Below are 18,052 nucleotides of genomic sequence, written 5' to 3'. Positions count from 1 at the left end.
TGATGCAGGTAAAGACCAAGCTCTCACTGCCTAGGGTCAGAGCAGTGTTCCCAACTGTGTGTTTAATAAAAAATAAATAAAAGACTGTCCCCCAGCAGGTGAGGCATTTGCAGGGGTAAATTGTATTTTCTATCCAGTGCTGTCCATTGCAGTAATCAGTTTTCGCCACAAGATGTCCTCAGTCTGCCTGGTTGAATGACACCCAGTGTTACTAAATGCAGAAGACCAAGGACTGCACTGTTACCGCAGGGCTTTGTGGGTCCAGCTTCCTAGGGGGCACCACCACACCGCCATTCAATTAAATAGGGTATTGGTATTGACATTGTCATGCAAGCATCGCTCTCTCCATCACTGAGGACTCGGTATGAGCTTGGGTCGACCATCAGTACCGCCCAAACCCACGCTGTTCGCAAATCTCTGAATGGGTGAACCAATTGCCCAGTTCGCCCGCCTGCCTCCCATGTGTCTTAACAAGCAATTATCATTGGTTGACTGGTGGCTGAGCCGCACAGCATTATTGCTTGCCAGGATGCAGGTAAAGACACTATAACATCTTATTGCGCTATGAGGTTGCCAGCACCTTGGCAACCAATGAAACTGAGCAGGTGAACATCCAAGTGAGCCGGCCCCTGCCCAGTTTCCTGATCATTATTGAGGACTGCAAAAAGAGAGTGGACCATGCAGCATCATGTGTTCATCCTGAACACTTCTAGAAAAGGTTACTATTAAAAAATACATCATATAATAAAGCCTTTAGAGGCGGAGGGAATGCAGAGCTCGGAGGTGGGCTTTAAGAGTCATACCTGTGCTGGGACCGGCCATATACAACGTACTTTATATTCTTTTTTGCCGGTTCAAGCAGGACCATTTACTGTGCTGACTGCTGTTTTCCTGTCCTGTTGCTATAGCTTTGTTTTAGAAAATTTCAATCTAAGTTGTAACAAGTATTTACAGGTACCGGCATAGTTCATACATCTAAATGACACAAATACATGCAGGTATGGAAGGAAAACAAGTCTTGTAAAATAGTGTGCATGTGGCATATTCTGATCATGCCAATGTAGAAATGAGAGGCTTGTTGGCATTGGCAGACAGCAAGTTTTCTAACCCGTCCCAATAGCCTGCAGGCTGGATTGGATGCTCCCTTTAAAATTCACCTGTCATTGCGTGTCACTGTAGTTAAACTTTCTGGGGTCTATTCACGAAGCAGCCGAAGGATCTAGTCGTAGCTTCGGCTGATCCTTCGGCTAGCTTTTGGCACTATACCCCATACATCTCCCGAAGTTGGCAGAGTGGCTCAGTCGAGCCGAAGGCATATGCTTTGGCTCGACTGAGCCAAGGTAAAAGCGGAAGCTGGCTGAGTGGCCGGCATTGGCCGGCCGAAAGCCTGCTTCTGACAGCTGGGCTGAGCCAGCCGTGATTTTACGGCTGGCTCCGGCCACTTGCAGAGAGATCAGCGTCCCTGGCTACCAGCTAACCAGGGACACTGATCTCCAGACAGCCCAACTCTCCCGGGCGCTCCGGGAGTCTCCCGCTCCCGGCCGCTCAGGAGAGAAACACTGCTTTATTTTTTGTTTATTCTGACATGGAGCCGTTGGGCATGTGGGCATGTGTACCCTGTTTCCCCGAAAATAAGACCTAGCACTATTTTTGTGAATTGCTAAAATATAAGACCTACCCCGAAAATAAGACCTAGTTGTGACCATTCCCAGGGCCGGTGGTGGCATAAGGGGGAACTTGAAGAGCCGTGGGAGGGACGGGAGAGAGTCACGGTGCCAACGCAGCTGGCGCTAGAGGAAGCGAGGCGGCAGCGGAGGGAGCAGAGCCGCACAAGCCGATGCCTCCTCTATAGCGCCGGCTCCTGTCACCGGCGGAGTGATACCAAATGCTCTCCGCCTGTGATGAATCGATTGAGCGAAGCACGCTTTCCCTTTCTGGTTACCAAATTGCTCTTGGAAAGGTACGGCACCCCTGATCACCTTATTCTTAACTTTGCCATTTTGGATTATTTATTTTGGATTTGCATTAACTTTGGATTGTTGTACATTAAAAAAAAATAAGACCTACCCCGAAAATAAGACCTAGTGTGTTTATTTGAGCCTTGACAGTGTCTTATTTTCGGGGAAACACAGTAGTATGTTCTATCCTTCTGGCCTGCCCCCTCTCTTGCACTTGCTGGCAATTATCAAGTGTCAAAATGACAGCCAGGAGTGCTGCATAACCAGACCATCTGGCAAAGTGTTTATAAACATTGATCAGAGGGAGATCGAGAGATACAAAGTAACATTGTATATAAACAGTGATCAGAGGGGGAGATAGAGAGATACAAAGTAACATTGTTTATAAACATTGATCAGAGGGGAGAGAGAGATACAAAGTAACATTGTTTATAAACATTGATCAGAGGGGAGAGAGAGATACAAAGTAACATTGTTTATAAACATTGATCAGAGGGGAGAGAGAGATACAAAGTAACATTGTTTATAAACATTGATCAGAGGGGAGAGAGAGATACAAAGTAACATTGTTTATAAACATTGATCAGAGGGGAGAGAGAGATACAAAGTAACATTGTTTATAAACATTGATCAGAGGGGAGAGAGAGATACAAAGTAACATTGTTTATAAACATTGATCAGAGGGGAGAGAGAGATACAAAGTAACATTGTTTATAAACATTGATCAGAGGGGAGAGAGAGATACAAAGTAACATTGTTTATAAACATTGATCAGAGGGGAGAGAGAGATACAAAGTAACATTGTTTATAAACATTGATCAGAGGGGAGAGAGAGATACAAAGTAACATTGTTTATAAACATTGATCAGAGGGGAGAGAGAGATACAAAGTAACATTGTTTATAAACATTGATCAGAGGGGAGAGAGAGATACAAAGTAACATTGTTTATACACATTGATCAGAGGGGAGATAGAGAGATACAAAGTAACATTGTTTATAAACATTGATCAGAGAGAGACAGAGAGATACAAAGTAACATTGTTTATAAACATTGATCAGAGAGAGACAGAGAGATACAAAGTAACATTGTTTATAAACATTGATCAGAGAGAGACAGAGAGATACAAAGTAACATTGTTTATAAACATTGATCAGAGAGAGACAGAGAGATACAAAGTAACATTGTTTATAAACATTGATCAGAGAGAGACAGAGAGATACAAAGTAACATTGTTTATAAACATTGATCAGAGAGAGACAGAGAGATACAAAGTAACATTGTTTATAAACATTGATCAGAGAGAGACAGAGAGATACAAAGTAACATTGTTTATAAACATTGATCAGAGAGAGACAGAGAGATACAAAGTAACATTGTTTATAAACATTGATCAGAGAGAGACAAGATATGGATTACATTATCTTAAAAAAGAACTCCAGGTAGAAGAAATCTTAATTCTTGCAGAAAGGCTACAGCAGACCTGTAAGTAAAAGTAGATAAAGATCAGGTTTCCTGCCCTGCTAGACAGGGCTGTGCTATGTGACAGAGCTGTGTAACTCTTAGAACTGGATAGAAATGCAAATCCTTTGGCAGGTAAAACAGCTTGTATATATGTATTTCATCGTTGTATTTAGTAGGGATGCATCAATATATCTGCCAGCGAAACATAGCGGCCGGAAATGGCACTTTTGGCATAATACCCAGAGTGCCATTTTCTCTCGATACAGCGGTGCATCCATTGTTTCTCTCCTCCCCGCTGGGCGCTGCTCTGTGTCCCAGCGGGGAGGAGAGAAACTGTCACAGGCGGTCGAGCGCTGCGGGAGGAGAGTGCTGTGAGCGGCTGGTGTCTCTCCTCCCTGTACCAGTCAGCCTTCTATCACAGTCCGACAGAGCAGTGTGTGGGCGGAGACAACCAGCGCTGTCGGCTGAGCTCTCCTCCCGCACCACTCGCTCAGCCTCCTGTGACAGCGTGTCAGAGAGGAGAGCGGGTACAAGCAGTCAGTGATCGCTGAGTGTTTGTACATAATTGGAGGACAGAGTATGGTTACTATATCCTCAATTATGAATGAATGGGAACTGATCTACATCACATCTACATCACTTCCTGTTCATTCATGATTGTGGTTATAGTAAACATACTCTGTCCTCATGTTATGAATGATCAGGAACACTCAGTATAGAGGATCCCCGTTCATTGATAACAGGGGCTGCAGAAAAAGGCTCTGTGTCCTCAATCTCTTTTTCTATTTTAAAAGGGAAATGTCAGAGGTCTGTTTAGAACCTGCAATATTTCCCTGAAGCCCCCAAAAGTAAAGTAAAAAAAATAAAAATATTTAATAAAAAATGAATAAAAATAAAAAAAATTACAAAAGTTTATCAAAAATAAAGTAAAATTAAATATTATTTTTTTTAAAAGTTAAAATAAAAAACATTTTCGGTTTTGGCCTGAGAATTTTCTTTTATTTCGGTTTTGTTTCGGTTTTGAAATTTTCATTTCGGTGCACCTCTTGTATTTAGCTGTGTGCCTGGAGTTCAGCTTTTAGTTGCAAACAACATAAAATATCTTATTTCCAATTGAATGAATATAAAATGTATTGTGTTCTTTTTTTTTTTGCAGCCTCCAAGATGGCTCTGTTACTGCCAATCCTCCTGGCTGTATTGGCTTCTATTCTCGGAGGTCTCTACATGTTGGGAATGTTCCGGAAGAGGAAACCCAATGAGCCACCACTAGACAAAGGGACCATCCCGTGGTTAGGATACGCCCTTGAGTTCCGTAACAACTCAGCCGCCTTCTTGCAGAGGATGCAGAAGAAACACGGAGAAATTTTCACAGTTCAGATCGCCGGCTATTACTTCACCTTTGTGACAGATCCGCTCTCCTTTGGTACCATCGTCAAGGAATGCAAGACAAAGCTGGACTTTGAGCAGTTTGCTACAGAGTTGGTGGCCCGGGTGTTCGGCTACCATTCTGGACCCAGTGACCACAAGATGCTGGAGAAATCCAGCACGAAGCACCTCATGGGTGATGGTCTTGTAATCATGACCCAAGCTATGATGGACAACCTGCAAAACCTGATGCTCCACGAAGTTGGACCCGGAAACGGTGAAAGAAAATGGTGTCAAGAAGGGCTTTTCCACTACAGCTACAACATTGTCTTCCGAGCCGGCTACCTGGCTTTATTCGGCAATGAACCAGGTAAAAGCAAGGATGGGGCGGAAATGGCCAAGAAGCTTGATCGCGACGTCTCAGATGAACTGTATAATGAGTTCAGGAAGTACGACAAGTTGTTCCCACGTCTGGCTTACGCCGTACTGACGCCAAAAGGCAAGATGGAAGCTGAAAGGCTAAAGAGGCTCTTCTGGAACATGCTTTCCATAAAGAGAACCCTACAGAAAGAAAATATCAGCGGATGGATCACCGACCAGTTCCAGTATAGAGCTGAAAATGGGATGACGGAAGCTATGCAAGACAGGTTCATGTTTCTTCTCTTGTGGGCCTCTCAGGGTAATACAGGACCCGCGTGTTTCTGGCTCCTTCTTTTCCTCATGAAAGACCCAGAAGCCATGAAGGCCGTCAACGAGGAAGTTCAAAAAGTTCTTAAGGAAACCAACCAAGAAGTCAAACCTGGCGGACCACTCATCAACCTCACCAGAGATATGCTGCTGAAGACCCCGATTCTGGACAGCGCGGTGGAAGAGAGCTTGCGTATTACAGCCGCTCCTGTCCTGGTAAGAGCCGTCAAAGAGAGCCTGAACCTCAAAATGTCCAGCGGGAAAGAGTATGCCATCCGTAAAGGTGACCGCGTGGGTCTTTTCCCGTACACTGCGGTCCAAATGGATCCAGAGGTCCATCCGGAGCCGGAAAAGTTCAAGTACAACCGCTTCCTGAATGAGGATGGCACCAAAAAGACTGAGTTCTACAAGAACGGGAAACGACTGAAGTATTTCACAATGCCGTGGGGAGCCGGGACCACCATTTGCCCCGGGCGTTTTTTCGCAATCAACGAACTCAAACAGTTTGTGTTTCTTATGCTCTTGTATTTCGAGTTTGAGCTTGTGAATCCCAACGAAGAGATTCCACCCATCGACCCCAACCGTTGGGGTTTTGGAACCATGCAACCCACCAAAGATGTCCAGTTCAGGTACAGGTTACGCTACTAGACCACGAAGACAACATCCTCAACAGGACCATCATTTGTACAACATTTAATAGAAATATAACTAAAAAATAAGTTCATTTTGGGGACGTTAATGATGAAGGAACTATTTTTCGGCCCTGTTTACCATAAATATCTATTCCGGTAAACGGGAAGTTTAACATTATTGAAATTCTCAACCTGATTGGGCTCTTGAAGTGAACACAACCCATGGTAAAAATCTTAAACAGCCCCAATTGTACACAATATTACGACAGTAACGTATTGAGAGTATAGATTGTACAACTGCTTTGTTTTGTAAAAAGAAAATGTTTTCTTTGTGTTTACTGATGAAAAGATTTCCATCCACAGAAGATTAATGTTATATTAAAGTCAAAGATTTTTTAAGCTACTTCAAATGCTCATGAAATCACTTACAATGGAAGCTGCTCCTTGATGTATAAAAGTTTTATATTCCTGCAGAATCAGTTGGTCCCCTGAGCACTGGCCCTGACTTCCTGTTTTAGGGTGACTCCTTTCCCTTGGAGAGTCCTACGGAGCCACCCTTGTGTATGTTTGTGTGTGTCTCCACAAACACACAGACACAGTAAAGCAAGTCCCTCCCCTCCCCCCCCCTCCTGCTTCCTCTCTTCTCCAAGCTAGTAGGTGGACGAATGCTGCAGACTGCTCTGTCCTTTTGTGATCTCAAACTGGACAGGGCGTTCAGGGAAGCCAAACTAAGAGAGTTGGAGCTGCTTGGAAACATGATGACTGTAAGTGCATGGGGTGAAAATATAAAGAAATACTTTGCTGGGCGATCTATATTTGTTTGATTTGGATTTATTATTTGAAAAAAACAAATATCCATTGTGTAAAATATAATAGAAATATTATCACAGATTTACATCTGGCGTTTGTCATCTGTCATTCATATAAATCATTATAGCACCATAGAAAGAGATGGGCTTCCACTGATGACCTTCTGAAAATGCCACCTGCACGGCTGTCATACCGATCCGATGGCTTCAGTGGTTTTGGAACCACTGGCAAGTATGCAGATCAGGAGTTCCGACACAGATGTTGTGTAGGGTCCAGGGGACGGAACCAAGAATCCAAGTGGAGTGGTGGTGGGGGGAGGGGGGGTTTTTTCCGCCCTCACCCTGCAGCGCCCTCAGGCGGCCGCCTGACTTGCCTTGCGGTAGCGCCGGGCCTGGGTGGATACAATGTAAAACTGCATTCTGTATGGAATATCTATAGATCCATATCTGTTGATAAACTCAATCTTCAAAATGAAAAGAAAAAAATGTTGTCTGAACATTCTAAAGAAACTTTACACCTCCGGGAGTGTTACATTGGGGGAAGCTAAAACTCCCGGAGGTGTAAAGTTTCTTTAGAATGCTCAGACAACATTTTTTTTTCTTTTGATTTTGAAGATTGAGTTTATCAACAGATACAATCTATAGATACTCCATACAGAATGCAGGTTTACATTGTATCCATATTTGTTTCATTGCTCAAGGAATGTCTTCTACTCTACATATTGTGTGTAAATATTGCATTGCTTCTCCAAAGTCTTCCTCTCTCTAGATCAGGAGTAGCCAAAGTCTGGCCCTCCAGCTGTGATGAAACTACAAATCCCGTGAGTCACTGCAAGACTCTGATAGCCACAGGCATGACTCCCAGAGGCGGAAGAATAATGGGAATTGAAGTTTTACCATAGCTGGAGGCCTGAAGTTCGGCTACCCCTGTTCTTTATGTTTACCTTTATTGACCAAACTTAGAAATGTCATCTAGCTTGTCCCATCAGATGTAGACTGAAAGCCAATGGTGCCCCCTAGTGAGGAAGCTTGTCCCCTCAGATGACGATTGAAAGCCAATGGTGCCCCCTAGTGCGGAAGCATTTATTATGCATACAAGCCACCTATGTGATACAACATTGGAGTTGACAGGTACTCTTTAAGATGACACTAGGGGTCTAAAAGACCCCAAGATTCACCTTTCCACTCCAATGAAGCTATTGGAGTGCAGATCACGCTCCACTAGTTTCTTCACTCGGCTTCTGCAGCCGAGCAATGACAGCCAAGGGACCAGAAGTGATGCAATCAGCGTCGCTTCAGATTCCTTAAAGCGGGGAGGAGATTGAGGAATGGACGTTCACTGGTCTCTCTCTCTCCCTGCTTCCCGCAGACACCCAAAATGCCGGTTCCCAGGCACGCAGGAGGGGCAGTGAAGCCTGGGTAACAAGGTGGGGGTGTCAGGTGAGCGCTGCCTTCCATCTTCCCATCACTTCCAACAACTTCCTGGATTCCCAGTGTGCTTTGTGTCTCTTTCCCTGCCGCTTGATGTGATGCAATCTCCATTTCTCAAGACTACATATCCCATCATGTATTGCTTCCAGCAAGCAATGACATTGTTACATTGTTCAGACATTGAGTTGTAGTTCAGGAGGCGGGCCCTGTGAGAGCGGTGACACCAGGAAGTGCATAAAGGAAGTGGAAAGCTGCCAAGGCCCTGCCGGAGGAAAGAAGGGAAAGAGGAGTAAAGATTTTAGCTCAACCTCTGCTGTGATCCTTGAGAATGAAGCTCTCCATAGTACCTGCAGCTGCATCGATACATTTTGCCCATCAACAATTTCTTAACCTTTTGAGTACCAGCCTGTAACACCCCTTCCTTTCCAGGTCATTTATCAGACTCCGCGCTGTGATAGTTGGACTGACAATTACTCGGTCATGGGACGCTGCACACAAATACATTTTATATCACGATATCATGGAGCTTTCTTTTGGTGTCATTTAAACCCCGCTGGGTTTTGTTTTTTTATTATAAAAAGGAAATAAAGTTTCCTTACTTTGTGTTACAATAAACATCCCCGGGCAGTACAAACACCCCCGAAATGACAATTCTTTGGAAAGTAGACTCCCCAAGGTTATCTTATCTTTGTAAATGAAGAAACGTCCGGTATTGAAGGGGTTAGGACATGGTAACGGTGCACTAGATGCAGCACATCCGGCCATACACAGAGGGATGCAGCAGCAGCAACAATGTATTTGGCATAATGGAGGCTGAAGAATACAAAAAATCTGGTTTAAATAATCAATTGAAGCCCAACTCTGAGTCCCCCCACCTCCCCCCCATGGCTGAGTATTTGTCACCCCTCCCAATGATGGAATTATTAATATTATTATACAGGATATATATAGCGTATATATACAGTTTGCGCAGCGCTTTACAATATAAGGAAGACATTACAAACAATACAATTCAAGACAAGACGTGGTATCAGCAGAGAGTGTTGAATCATTCAAAAATCAATTAGATACCTTCCTCAGAGACCGTAACATACAGGGGTACAGGTACTCCTAAAACCTAGGACCACACAGGGACTCACAAACACATACGCACGCACTACACACACGCTTACACATAAGGTTGAATGTGATGTGCCTGTGTCTTTATTCAACCTCCAATACTAACTATGCATGGTAAGGAGGGATCAGGTGTCTCCAGTGAAGGTTCTGTTGCTTCTACAGCATGCAAAGACATTGCAGACAATTGTGCTCCTCCAGCCTTGTGGTCACAGTTTGGTGAAGACCCTTTTCTGTTCCACCATGACTGTCCCCTGTGTACAAGGTCAGCTCCATAAAGACATGGTGTGATGAGGTTAGTAGGAACTCGAGTGTCCTGCACAGAGCCCCGACCACAACCCTACTGATCACCACTGAGGTGAATTGGAACATGAATTATGAGCCAGGTCTTCTCATCCAACCTCAGTACCTGACCTCTCAAATGGGACAAATTCCCACAGACGACCTCCGAAATCTTGTGGAAAGCCTTCTCAGAAGAGTGGAGGCTGCTGTAGTCCGAAAAGGGGGGCAGTATAAATCCAGCTGCATAAAGACATGGTCTGACCAGTCTGATGTGGAGGAACTCGAGTGTCCTTCACAGAGTCCTGGCCTCAACCCGACTGAACATGTTTGGGATAAATTGGAATGCCGATCGTGAGCCGGGACTCCTCATCCATCATCAGTTCCTGACCTCACAAATGCTGTTTTGGCTGAGTAGGCACAAATCCCCACAGACACCCTCCAAAGTCTTCCCAGAAGAGTGGTGGATGTTATATATGAGGTGAGTGAAAAGCACTCACCTCATAGTTCTTCCTTAAAGACCTTGGTTTTGGGACATCCAACACATTCATATAAATGTGATGACCCAGTGTCCACAAACCTTTGTCCATATGGAGGTTGATTAACCAAAGAAGTAGAACATGATCACTTAATATAGTGAATGTGGTGAAAGGTCACTCTGCAAACAATACACAATCACGTGCAAGGGAAATGTAACAAGTTGACAGCATTATATCTCTCATCCAAGCGGCTTCATCAGTTTGAATAAGGCTTGGTAACATACCCCAATCAGGGCCAATCTGACCCCAATATTTATGTTATACATGGGCAACTCAACCACCTCATTGCAATCATGTCATGAAATGTATCATTGCAGATGTTTATTGTCCGAGAACCTGACTACTGGTGTGAACAGTTGGAGACATGTTGTTATAAAAACTGACCACAAGATGGCGCCAAAAGCTTTCTGTATTTATTAACAAACACTTTAAAGGGTAACTTCTGTATCTTCAGTCATTTGAAGGGCTGATGATCTTTTTTGTGTTTGTGTTTATAGCTATTCTTTTCTCTTTCAACTCAACCACATGTGTCCACGGATTCAAATTCTGCAAAAATGATGCGCTGTGATTGCAAATGTTTAAAGGAGAGCTACGGGGTTAAGGCTTTTCCTCATAGTTCTCCTTAGGGTAACGGGAGGACACAAACTAGCGTCCTCCCATCACCCTAAGCTCAGTATACCGCAAGCTGCTGCTCGCGGTATACTGAGACCACGCAGCTGAAGCCGATCCCGACAATTATGTCTGGATCCTCCCAGCTGCGTGACTGACAGCTGGCTCTGCCTATCTAGAGGCAGAGCCAGCTGTACCCGCCCCCTCCCCCGTCCGTTCTGCCAGTCAGCGCTGGCGGATCGGAGCAGGGAGGGGGGAATCCAGCCCCTCCCCTGACACGGCAGAGAGCCGTCACAGGATCGAGAGGTGAGCGAACGCCGGTATGTGTTCGCTCACCTCCCGATCTACTGAGCCGACCTGTGACAGTCTCATTGTCACAGGTCGGCTAGAGCTATGAGGTGAGTGAAAATAACTCACCTCATAGTTCTCCTTTAAAAATAAAATGCAAGAATGAATCCGCAGGATGAGTATTATCAGGTATAAGTCTTAGTTCGGCTGAGCTGGAATTTTTCCTCCACTTCTACAAAGTTTCATCAATTCTACATTTTGATACATAAAAGCTCAGAAAACCGAAATATCTGGATAAGCTGCCATAACAAACCTGTTGCTAGGGTTGCCACCCTTCCAGGATTCACCCGGACAGTTCGGGTTTTGAATGCTGTGTCCGGGTTTCATGGCAGCAGAAACCCGGACACATGATGTCAGGCAGACAGGGGCTACCAAAATTAAGATAGTGGCTACTGGCCCCCCCACTGAAAATAGTCTCAGGTGTTATATTTACATATAAATGGGCGGTGCTATTTACAATTGAATAAGCCACAACTCATTCTCCCAAAAAAATGTCCGCGCGTCGCTAGAGTGCTCAGGTTTCGCTTGAAGGAAAGGTGACAACCCTACCTGTGGCATGCCTGCTACAAATGCAACACGGTGCCGTCCTTTTCAGCACGGGGTGGCGTCAGCTACACAGAGACTAGGGCAGCGTGCCACCCGGGCACTCAGGCATTTGATGCGGAACTGTGGACATAATGAAACAATGACATATATGCTCTGCGTCCCCTGGAACATGATTTTATTTCCTGATGATCCTGCCAGTAGATTTTTTTGTTTCCACTTCCTGTAGCTGGTCAAGCTGTGCAGGAAAAGTGACAGTTGCCGGGGTGGGCACAGACCAGGTTACTATGATCAGATTTTATTCTTATGGCTCAACCTTCCTTCCAGAAGAAACAAAATAACAACCTATTGCTGTGAAATCACTCGAGTCCTAGATGTCCTTTTATTATGTTATAGGTCTCAGGGGCTCCTACGGGCACCTACCGGCCCGAGTGCGGGGACTGCTGGATGTCTCAAAGTGCAATTTTTGACAAAAAGTGCTGGAAATGATATATATATATATATACATACACTATATTGCCAAAAGTATTGGGCCCCTCCCCCTCCAATCATTGGATTCAGGTGTTCCGTGACATTTCCTGGCTACTAAATATTCCGCGGTCACCTGTTACTGGGATTATAACAAAGTGGAAGCAACTGGGAACAACAGCAACTCAGCCAGGAAGTGGTCGGCCACGTCACATGACAGAGCGGGGTCAGCGCATGCTGAAGCGCACAGTGCGCAGAAGTCGCCAACTGTCCGCAGAGTCAATAGCTACAGACCTCCAAACTCCATGCGGCCATCAGATTGGCACAACAACAGTGCGTAGAGAGCTTCATGGAATGGGTTTCCATGGCCGAGCAGCTGCATCCAAGCCGTACATCACCAAGTGCAATGCAAAGCGTGGGATGCCGTGGTGTAAAGCACGCCGCCACTGGACTCTAGAGAAGTGGAGACGTGTTCTCTGGAGTGACCAATCACGCTTCTCTGTCTGGCAATCCGATGGGCGTGTCTGGGTTTGGCGGTTGCCAGGAGAACGGTACTTGCCTGACTGCATTGTGCCAAGTGTAAAGTTTGGGGGAGGGGGGATTATGGTGTGGGGTTGTTTTTCAGGGGTTGGGCTTGGCCCCTTAGTTCCAGTGAAGGGAACTCTTAAGGCATCAGCATACCAAGACATTTTGGACAATTTCATGCTCCCAACTTTGTGGGAACAGTTTGGGGATGGCCCCTTCCTGTTCCAACATGACTGCGCACCAGTGCACAAAGCAAGGTCCATAAAGACATGGATGGGGGAGTTTGGGGTGGAGGAACTTGACTGGCCTGCACAGAGTCCTGACCTCAACCCGATAGAACACCTTTGGGATGAATTAGAGCGGAGACTGCGAGCCCGGCCTTCTCCTCCAACATCAGTACCTGACCTCACAAATGGTCCAACATTCCCATAGACACACTCCTAAACCTTGTGGACGCCTTCCCAGAAGAGTTGAAGCTGTTATAGCGGCAAAGGGCGGAGCCAACTCAATACTGAACCCTACGGACTAAGACTGGGATGCCATTAAAGTTCATGTGCGTGTAAAGGCGTCCCAATACTTTTGGCAATGTAGTGTATAATGTATATATATATATATATATAAAGTTATAGTTAATTCTATAGCTGGACAGATGCCGTTCACACTTCACTAGTGCCACTAGATGGGGCTGAGGAGCATAGGAATTTCCTGTGATCTTCATCGCCCTCTAGGGGCCCTAGTGCAGCATGAACTGCATCCGCCAAGCTATAACATTTGTAAACCAGCCCCTTAAAGTGTATATATAGCCAAAAATTATTTTTTTATTTTGGATGAAGTAGGGAAGCGTCAAAGCATTTTTGTTTATTTATTTTTTGCTGTCTGTGTACCATTTTCTGTTCACTTCCTGTCCCAGAAGCGCAACAGCAAGTTATAGAAAAATTCCCGAAGTAAGGGGAATTAAAATCATAGACAGTTGTCTCCAAAATTTGGAGGACTTCCCATTTCTTCTTGTTTTGGGGACAACTCTAAAATTTTCAAAGGACCAGAGGGTAATAAAAAGAGTCTAACTTTTCCCCAATCTAGCCAAAGCTAAAAAAAAATTAAAAAAAGATACACTTTAAAGTCCATCTACGCCTACAGTCAGCTAAAAATAGCCAGTCAACAGGGTGACAACGCTGCTGTGCAATTTTACTGCAGAACAGAAAGTGTTGTCCCCTGTTACAGGAAGTGGAAAATATAACAGATCTAGTGGCAGGACCAACAGATAATACAAGTATGTCATGGGGGGGGACTCAGAAAAACAGAAGCGGCTGTGTTAATGCTTCTGACAGACTGTATCACATGTGTCATTGTTATTTATTTGTACATTTTAATGGAGCATCAATCCGCCGTCCTTGTCTGGTGACGATATAAAAGGAACGCAGCTGCAGAACATTCCGCCCCGGGCTGTGCGTGTGATGTCTTCCATCCAGCCCCAGGGAGCGAGCTGTCATTCCGCTCAGTGTACACTGTCCATGCACGTCTGCAGCTCCTCTCCCCACAGCCCGGACTTTACTCCCAGACCAGCCGCCGGCCTCTGCCCGCTCCGGACCACCTGCCGCCACCCGCCCTGTGCCAGCTCATCCCATGCCAGGGTCACCATTAACCTCTGCAGCTGCCTCCTGCCCAGAGAGACCTTCGCTGCCAGAATACACAGCTCCCCTCCGAGCCCAAGGTATGTCAACTATTCTCAGCATGGAAAATCCTGTGCTGTTCCCACCGCTGCACCGACTGGCGCTGGACGGCGCGGCTGTTGGAAGCCGTCGCCGGGCCAATCGGTCTGATAACGACCTTCAATATCCTAATATGTTTTTTTGTTTTTAGGCCCCGTTCACATATAGCGAATTGTCGCGCGATTTCCGCCGCGATATCGCGCATTTTTGCCACGCGATATCGCGAGAAGTCGCCGGCCAATGTTATTCAATGGAGCTGTCTTAACTCCATGTCGCGCGTCGCTCGTCGCCGTCGCAAGTCGCTTCTACCAGACCCTTTTTTCGGCGGATTTTGCGCGATTTTGCTTTTTTTCTATGGAGCCCGACGGGGAAGGTCGCGCTACCGTCGCTGGAACGTCGCCCCGAAAGTCGCGCTATCCCGGCCGTGCAGATCCGCTGCAAAAGGTATGTCGCTATATGTGAACGGGGCCTAATAGTTTGAATCTTAACAATGAAAATATCTATTTGTTTGGGGTATATTTTGTTACATTTTGGAAGCCGACAGAGAAATCCAGAATCCGCCTTCAATCTGTAGATTGTTACTGCAATTATAGGCATTTTAGGGAAATATTTATAAAGCAGTGAATCTAACATTCAGAAAACACTCTCCCTGGGTGAATCTTCCGAGAGCGTGCTTTTTAAAGGGCAGCGATTGATTTACCACCAGAGAAGGTGAAAAGTCACATTCACTGCTTCATTACAAGACCACATATGTCTTCTTTGTATATGTGTTTTTTTCTGTGTATTTCATCCTTATTTATGTAATGTTCCTTTATTTATGTGTGTATTTATTAACTTACTTACTTATGTATTTAATTATAATTTTTTTTATTTACTTACTTATTCATACTGTATATTTATTTATTAATTTATTTATCTATCTACTGACTTATGTATTTAATTATTTATTTAGTTACTTAATTATGTATTTAATTATTCATAAGCTCGGTGTATAGGGAGCTACAGCAATTATGTCTGGATCCGCCCAGCTGCGTGAGTGACAGCTGGCTCTGCCTATCTAGAGGCAGAGCCAGCTGTACCCGCCCCTCCCCTGGCAGTTACACCAGTCAGCGCTGGCGGATCGGAGCAGGGAGGAGGGAATCCAGCCCCTCCCCTGTCACGGCAGAGAGCCGTGACAGGATCGAGAGGTGAGCGAACGCCGGTATGTGTTCGCTCACCTCCCGATCTACTGAGCTGACCTGTGACAGTCTCATTGTCACAGGTCGCCTAGAACTATGAGGAGGAGTGAAAAGCATTCCCCTCCTCCTTCTCCTTTAAAACCACCTTCTTTATTTTGACTCCAATGCACTTCACCACAATGTCCAAACGGCACCAAAATCTCCTGATTCTGGGGGAAAATGAAAAACCCTTTATTATTAGGCCGTAGTCCATCATCGAATTTTCGAGGGATTTTTTATGGTAGAAAATTCATTATTTTGCCCCATCGCAACCCTCTAAATGTTGATTTTCTCTTTCTGACGTACGCTGAGGCCTGATGGCTTCTTACTCCTATGACTGTGCTGCTATTTTTTGGAAAATAATAGAACCGGTTGAGGTGACCCTGTCCATTATGTAACAAACTCCAAAAGCATGACTGTCCCCTGTGTACACAAAGCCAGCTCCAAAAAGACACAGAGTCTGGTGTGGGAGGAACTGGAGTGTCCTCCACAGAGCCCCAACCCAACTGAACACCATTGGGATGAAGTGGAACGCCAACCGTGATCCAGGTCTTCTCATCTAACATTAGTACCCGACCTCACCATTGGGCACAAATTCCCACAGACACCCTCCAAAATCTTGTGGATAGCCTTCCCAGGAGAGTGGAGGTTGTTATAGTTACCAAAGGGGGGCAACAAAGCCAACTCCATAAAGACATGGTTTCATGAGTTTGGTGGGGAGGAACTGGAGTGTCCTCCACAGAGCCCACCTCAACCGTAGTGAGCGCCTTTGGGGTGAATTGGAACGCCAGTTGTGATCTGGGTCTTCTCATCTAACATCTGTACCTGACCTCACAAATGGGCACAAATTCCCACAGACATCCTCCTTAATTTTCCCCGAAGATTGGAGGCTGTTATAACTTCAAAAGTTGGGCAGTTCCTTATTAATGGCCCTGGCACAGGAATACTAGCTGGCATGGCTAGAGAGCTGTGGTCATTCTGAGGTCAACTCTTCATCTCAAGGGACGTTCCTCCACACAGTAGCTCAAAAATGGAGCCCCTACCATCCCCCCCATAACATTGTGCCGACTGGCTCTGGGTCCCTATGTACCTAAGGTGTCCCAGGTGGTCCAGTAATGGAGTCCTCTATCTTCTGGAAACCATGGGGCATGTACCTTGATATTGTCATCTGCGGTGGATGGATCATTTGGGCCTGTTACTACAAACAGAATTTCTGTGTCCACCACTTCCTCCAAAGATGAATTGGCTCCTGCCTAAACTGACCCCTGTACTTGAACCGTGAGCCCCAATGGGCACACTCTACTGACAACCTACTAACACACTGTTGAGTGGCTAATACTACCCGGGTGTGCATTTCAGGCGCAGTGCCACAGAAAAAGTAAGGTTCCAGGGTTAGAAGCAGTCGCGGTGGTATGGACAGGGAGGGTCCTGGGATCCGTTTCTGTATCTGCATGGAGTTAGCATGTCCTCCCCCATGTTTGTGTGCATAGACATATACAGATAGTTAAATCCCCTTCCAAACTATAACCCACATAGGACATGGGTGGGCTTAGGACAGGGGTGGGCAACCTTGTCACTCTGGCTGTGATGAAACTACAAATGCCTCCAGGGGTTACGCCTGTGGCTGTCACCAGGGCCGTCTTTACCGCAGGGCAAAAGAGGCAACTGTCCTGGGCCTCATAATTTACATGTCCCATTTGCCCAGAGCAGCAGGCAGGAGAACAGCGGCACCGCTGGTGGCAGGGCTGGGGGACTGCTGGCATGTCGACAGCCAGGGCCGTCGCTAGCGTAGGTTGCTGCCGGGTGGGGGGTGGTGATTGGCAGGTGGTGACCGTTGGATCTGTAGTGCACTCGGTCCTGATGAGGAAGGTCTGAGCCGACCTGTGACAGTCTCATGGTCACAGGTCGGCTAGAACTATGAGGTGAGTGAAAAGCACCCCCCCCCCTCATAGTTCTCCTTTAATAATAAAGACGGCCCTGGCTGTCACAGTCTTGCAATGCCTCATGGGACTTGTAGTTCTAGGCAATCTCAGCAGTGGGACTGCTGAGATTGCCTACCTTTGCCTTGGGTGTGTGTTGGTATGCTTGCAGTAGACATTAGAGCAGTGGGTAGGCGACCTCAGCAATCCAGCTGTTGTGGAACTACAAATCCCATTGCCAGACTGCCGGCCACAGGCATGACTCCCAGAGGCATGATGGGATTTTAAGTTTCACCTCAGCTGGAGTGCAGAGGTTGCCTACCCCTGTATTAGAGTGTGAGCTCCTGTGGTTTAAAGAGTGTTGTTGCTTCTATATACACCGTCCAGCGCTGAGCTTGCTGATGCTCTATAAATGAATGGGGTCATGGAGGTCTT

The 18,052-nt window shown here is 45.8% G+C and overlaps 1 protein-coding gene across 1 annotated transcript in view; it reads left to right on the top strand.

Moving 5' to 3' along the window:
• The first annotated feature begins 4,579 nt into the window (after positions 1-4,579).
• LOC108788787 (5-beta-cholestane-3-alpha,7-alpha-diol 12-alpha-hydroxylase) overlaps positions 4,580-18,052 on the top strand; it is a 16,531-nt gene continuing 3,058 nt past the window's right edge. Inside the window, exon 1 of the mRNA XM_018558644.1 lies at positions 4,580-6,157. Within this exon, the coding sequence (XP_018414146.1) occupies positions 4,586-6,121 (1,536 nt within the window). The 5' untranslated portion in view covers positions 4,580-4,585 and the 3' untranslated portion in view covers positions 6,122-6,157. The remainder of the gene's footprint in view (positions 6,158-18,052) is intronic.

This window comes from Nanorana parkeri, unplaced genomic scaffold, assembly GCF_000935625.1.
Source record: "Nanorana parkeri isolate BGI_ZX_2015 unplaced genomic scaffold, ASM93562v1 scaffold351, whole genome shotgun sequence".
NCBI lineage: Eukaryota > Metazoa > Chordata > Amphibia > Anura > Dicroglossidae > Nanorana > Nanorana parkeri.
Note: the sequence above shows the minus strand (reverse complement) of the source record. Positions and strands in the feature narration are given on the sequence as shown.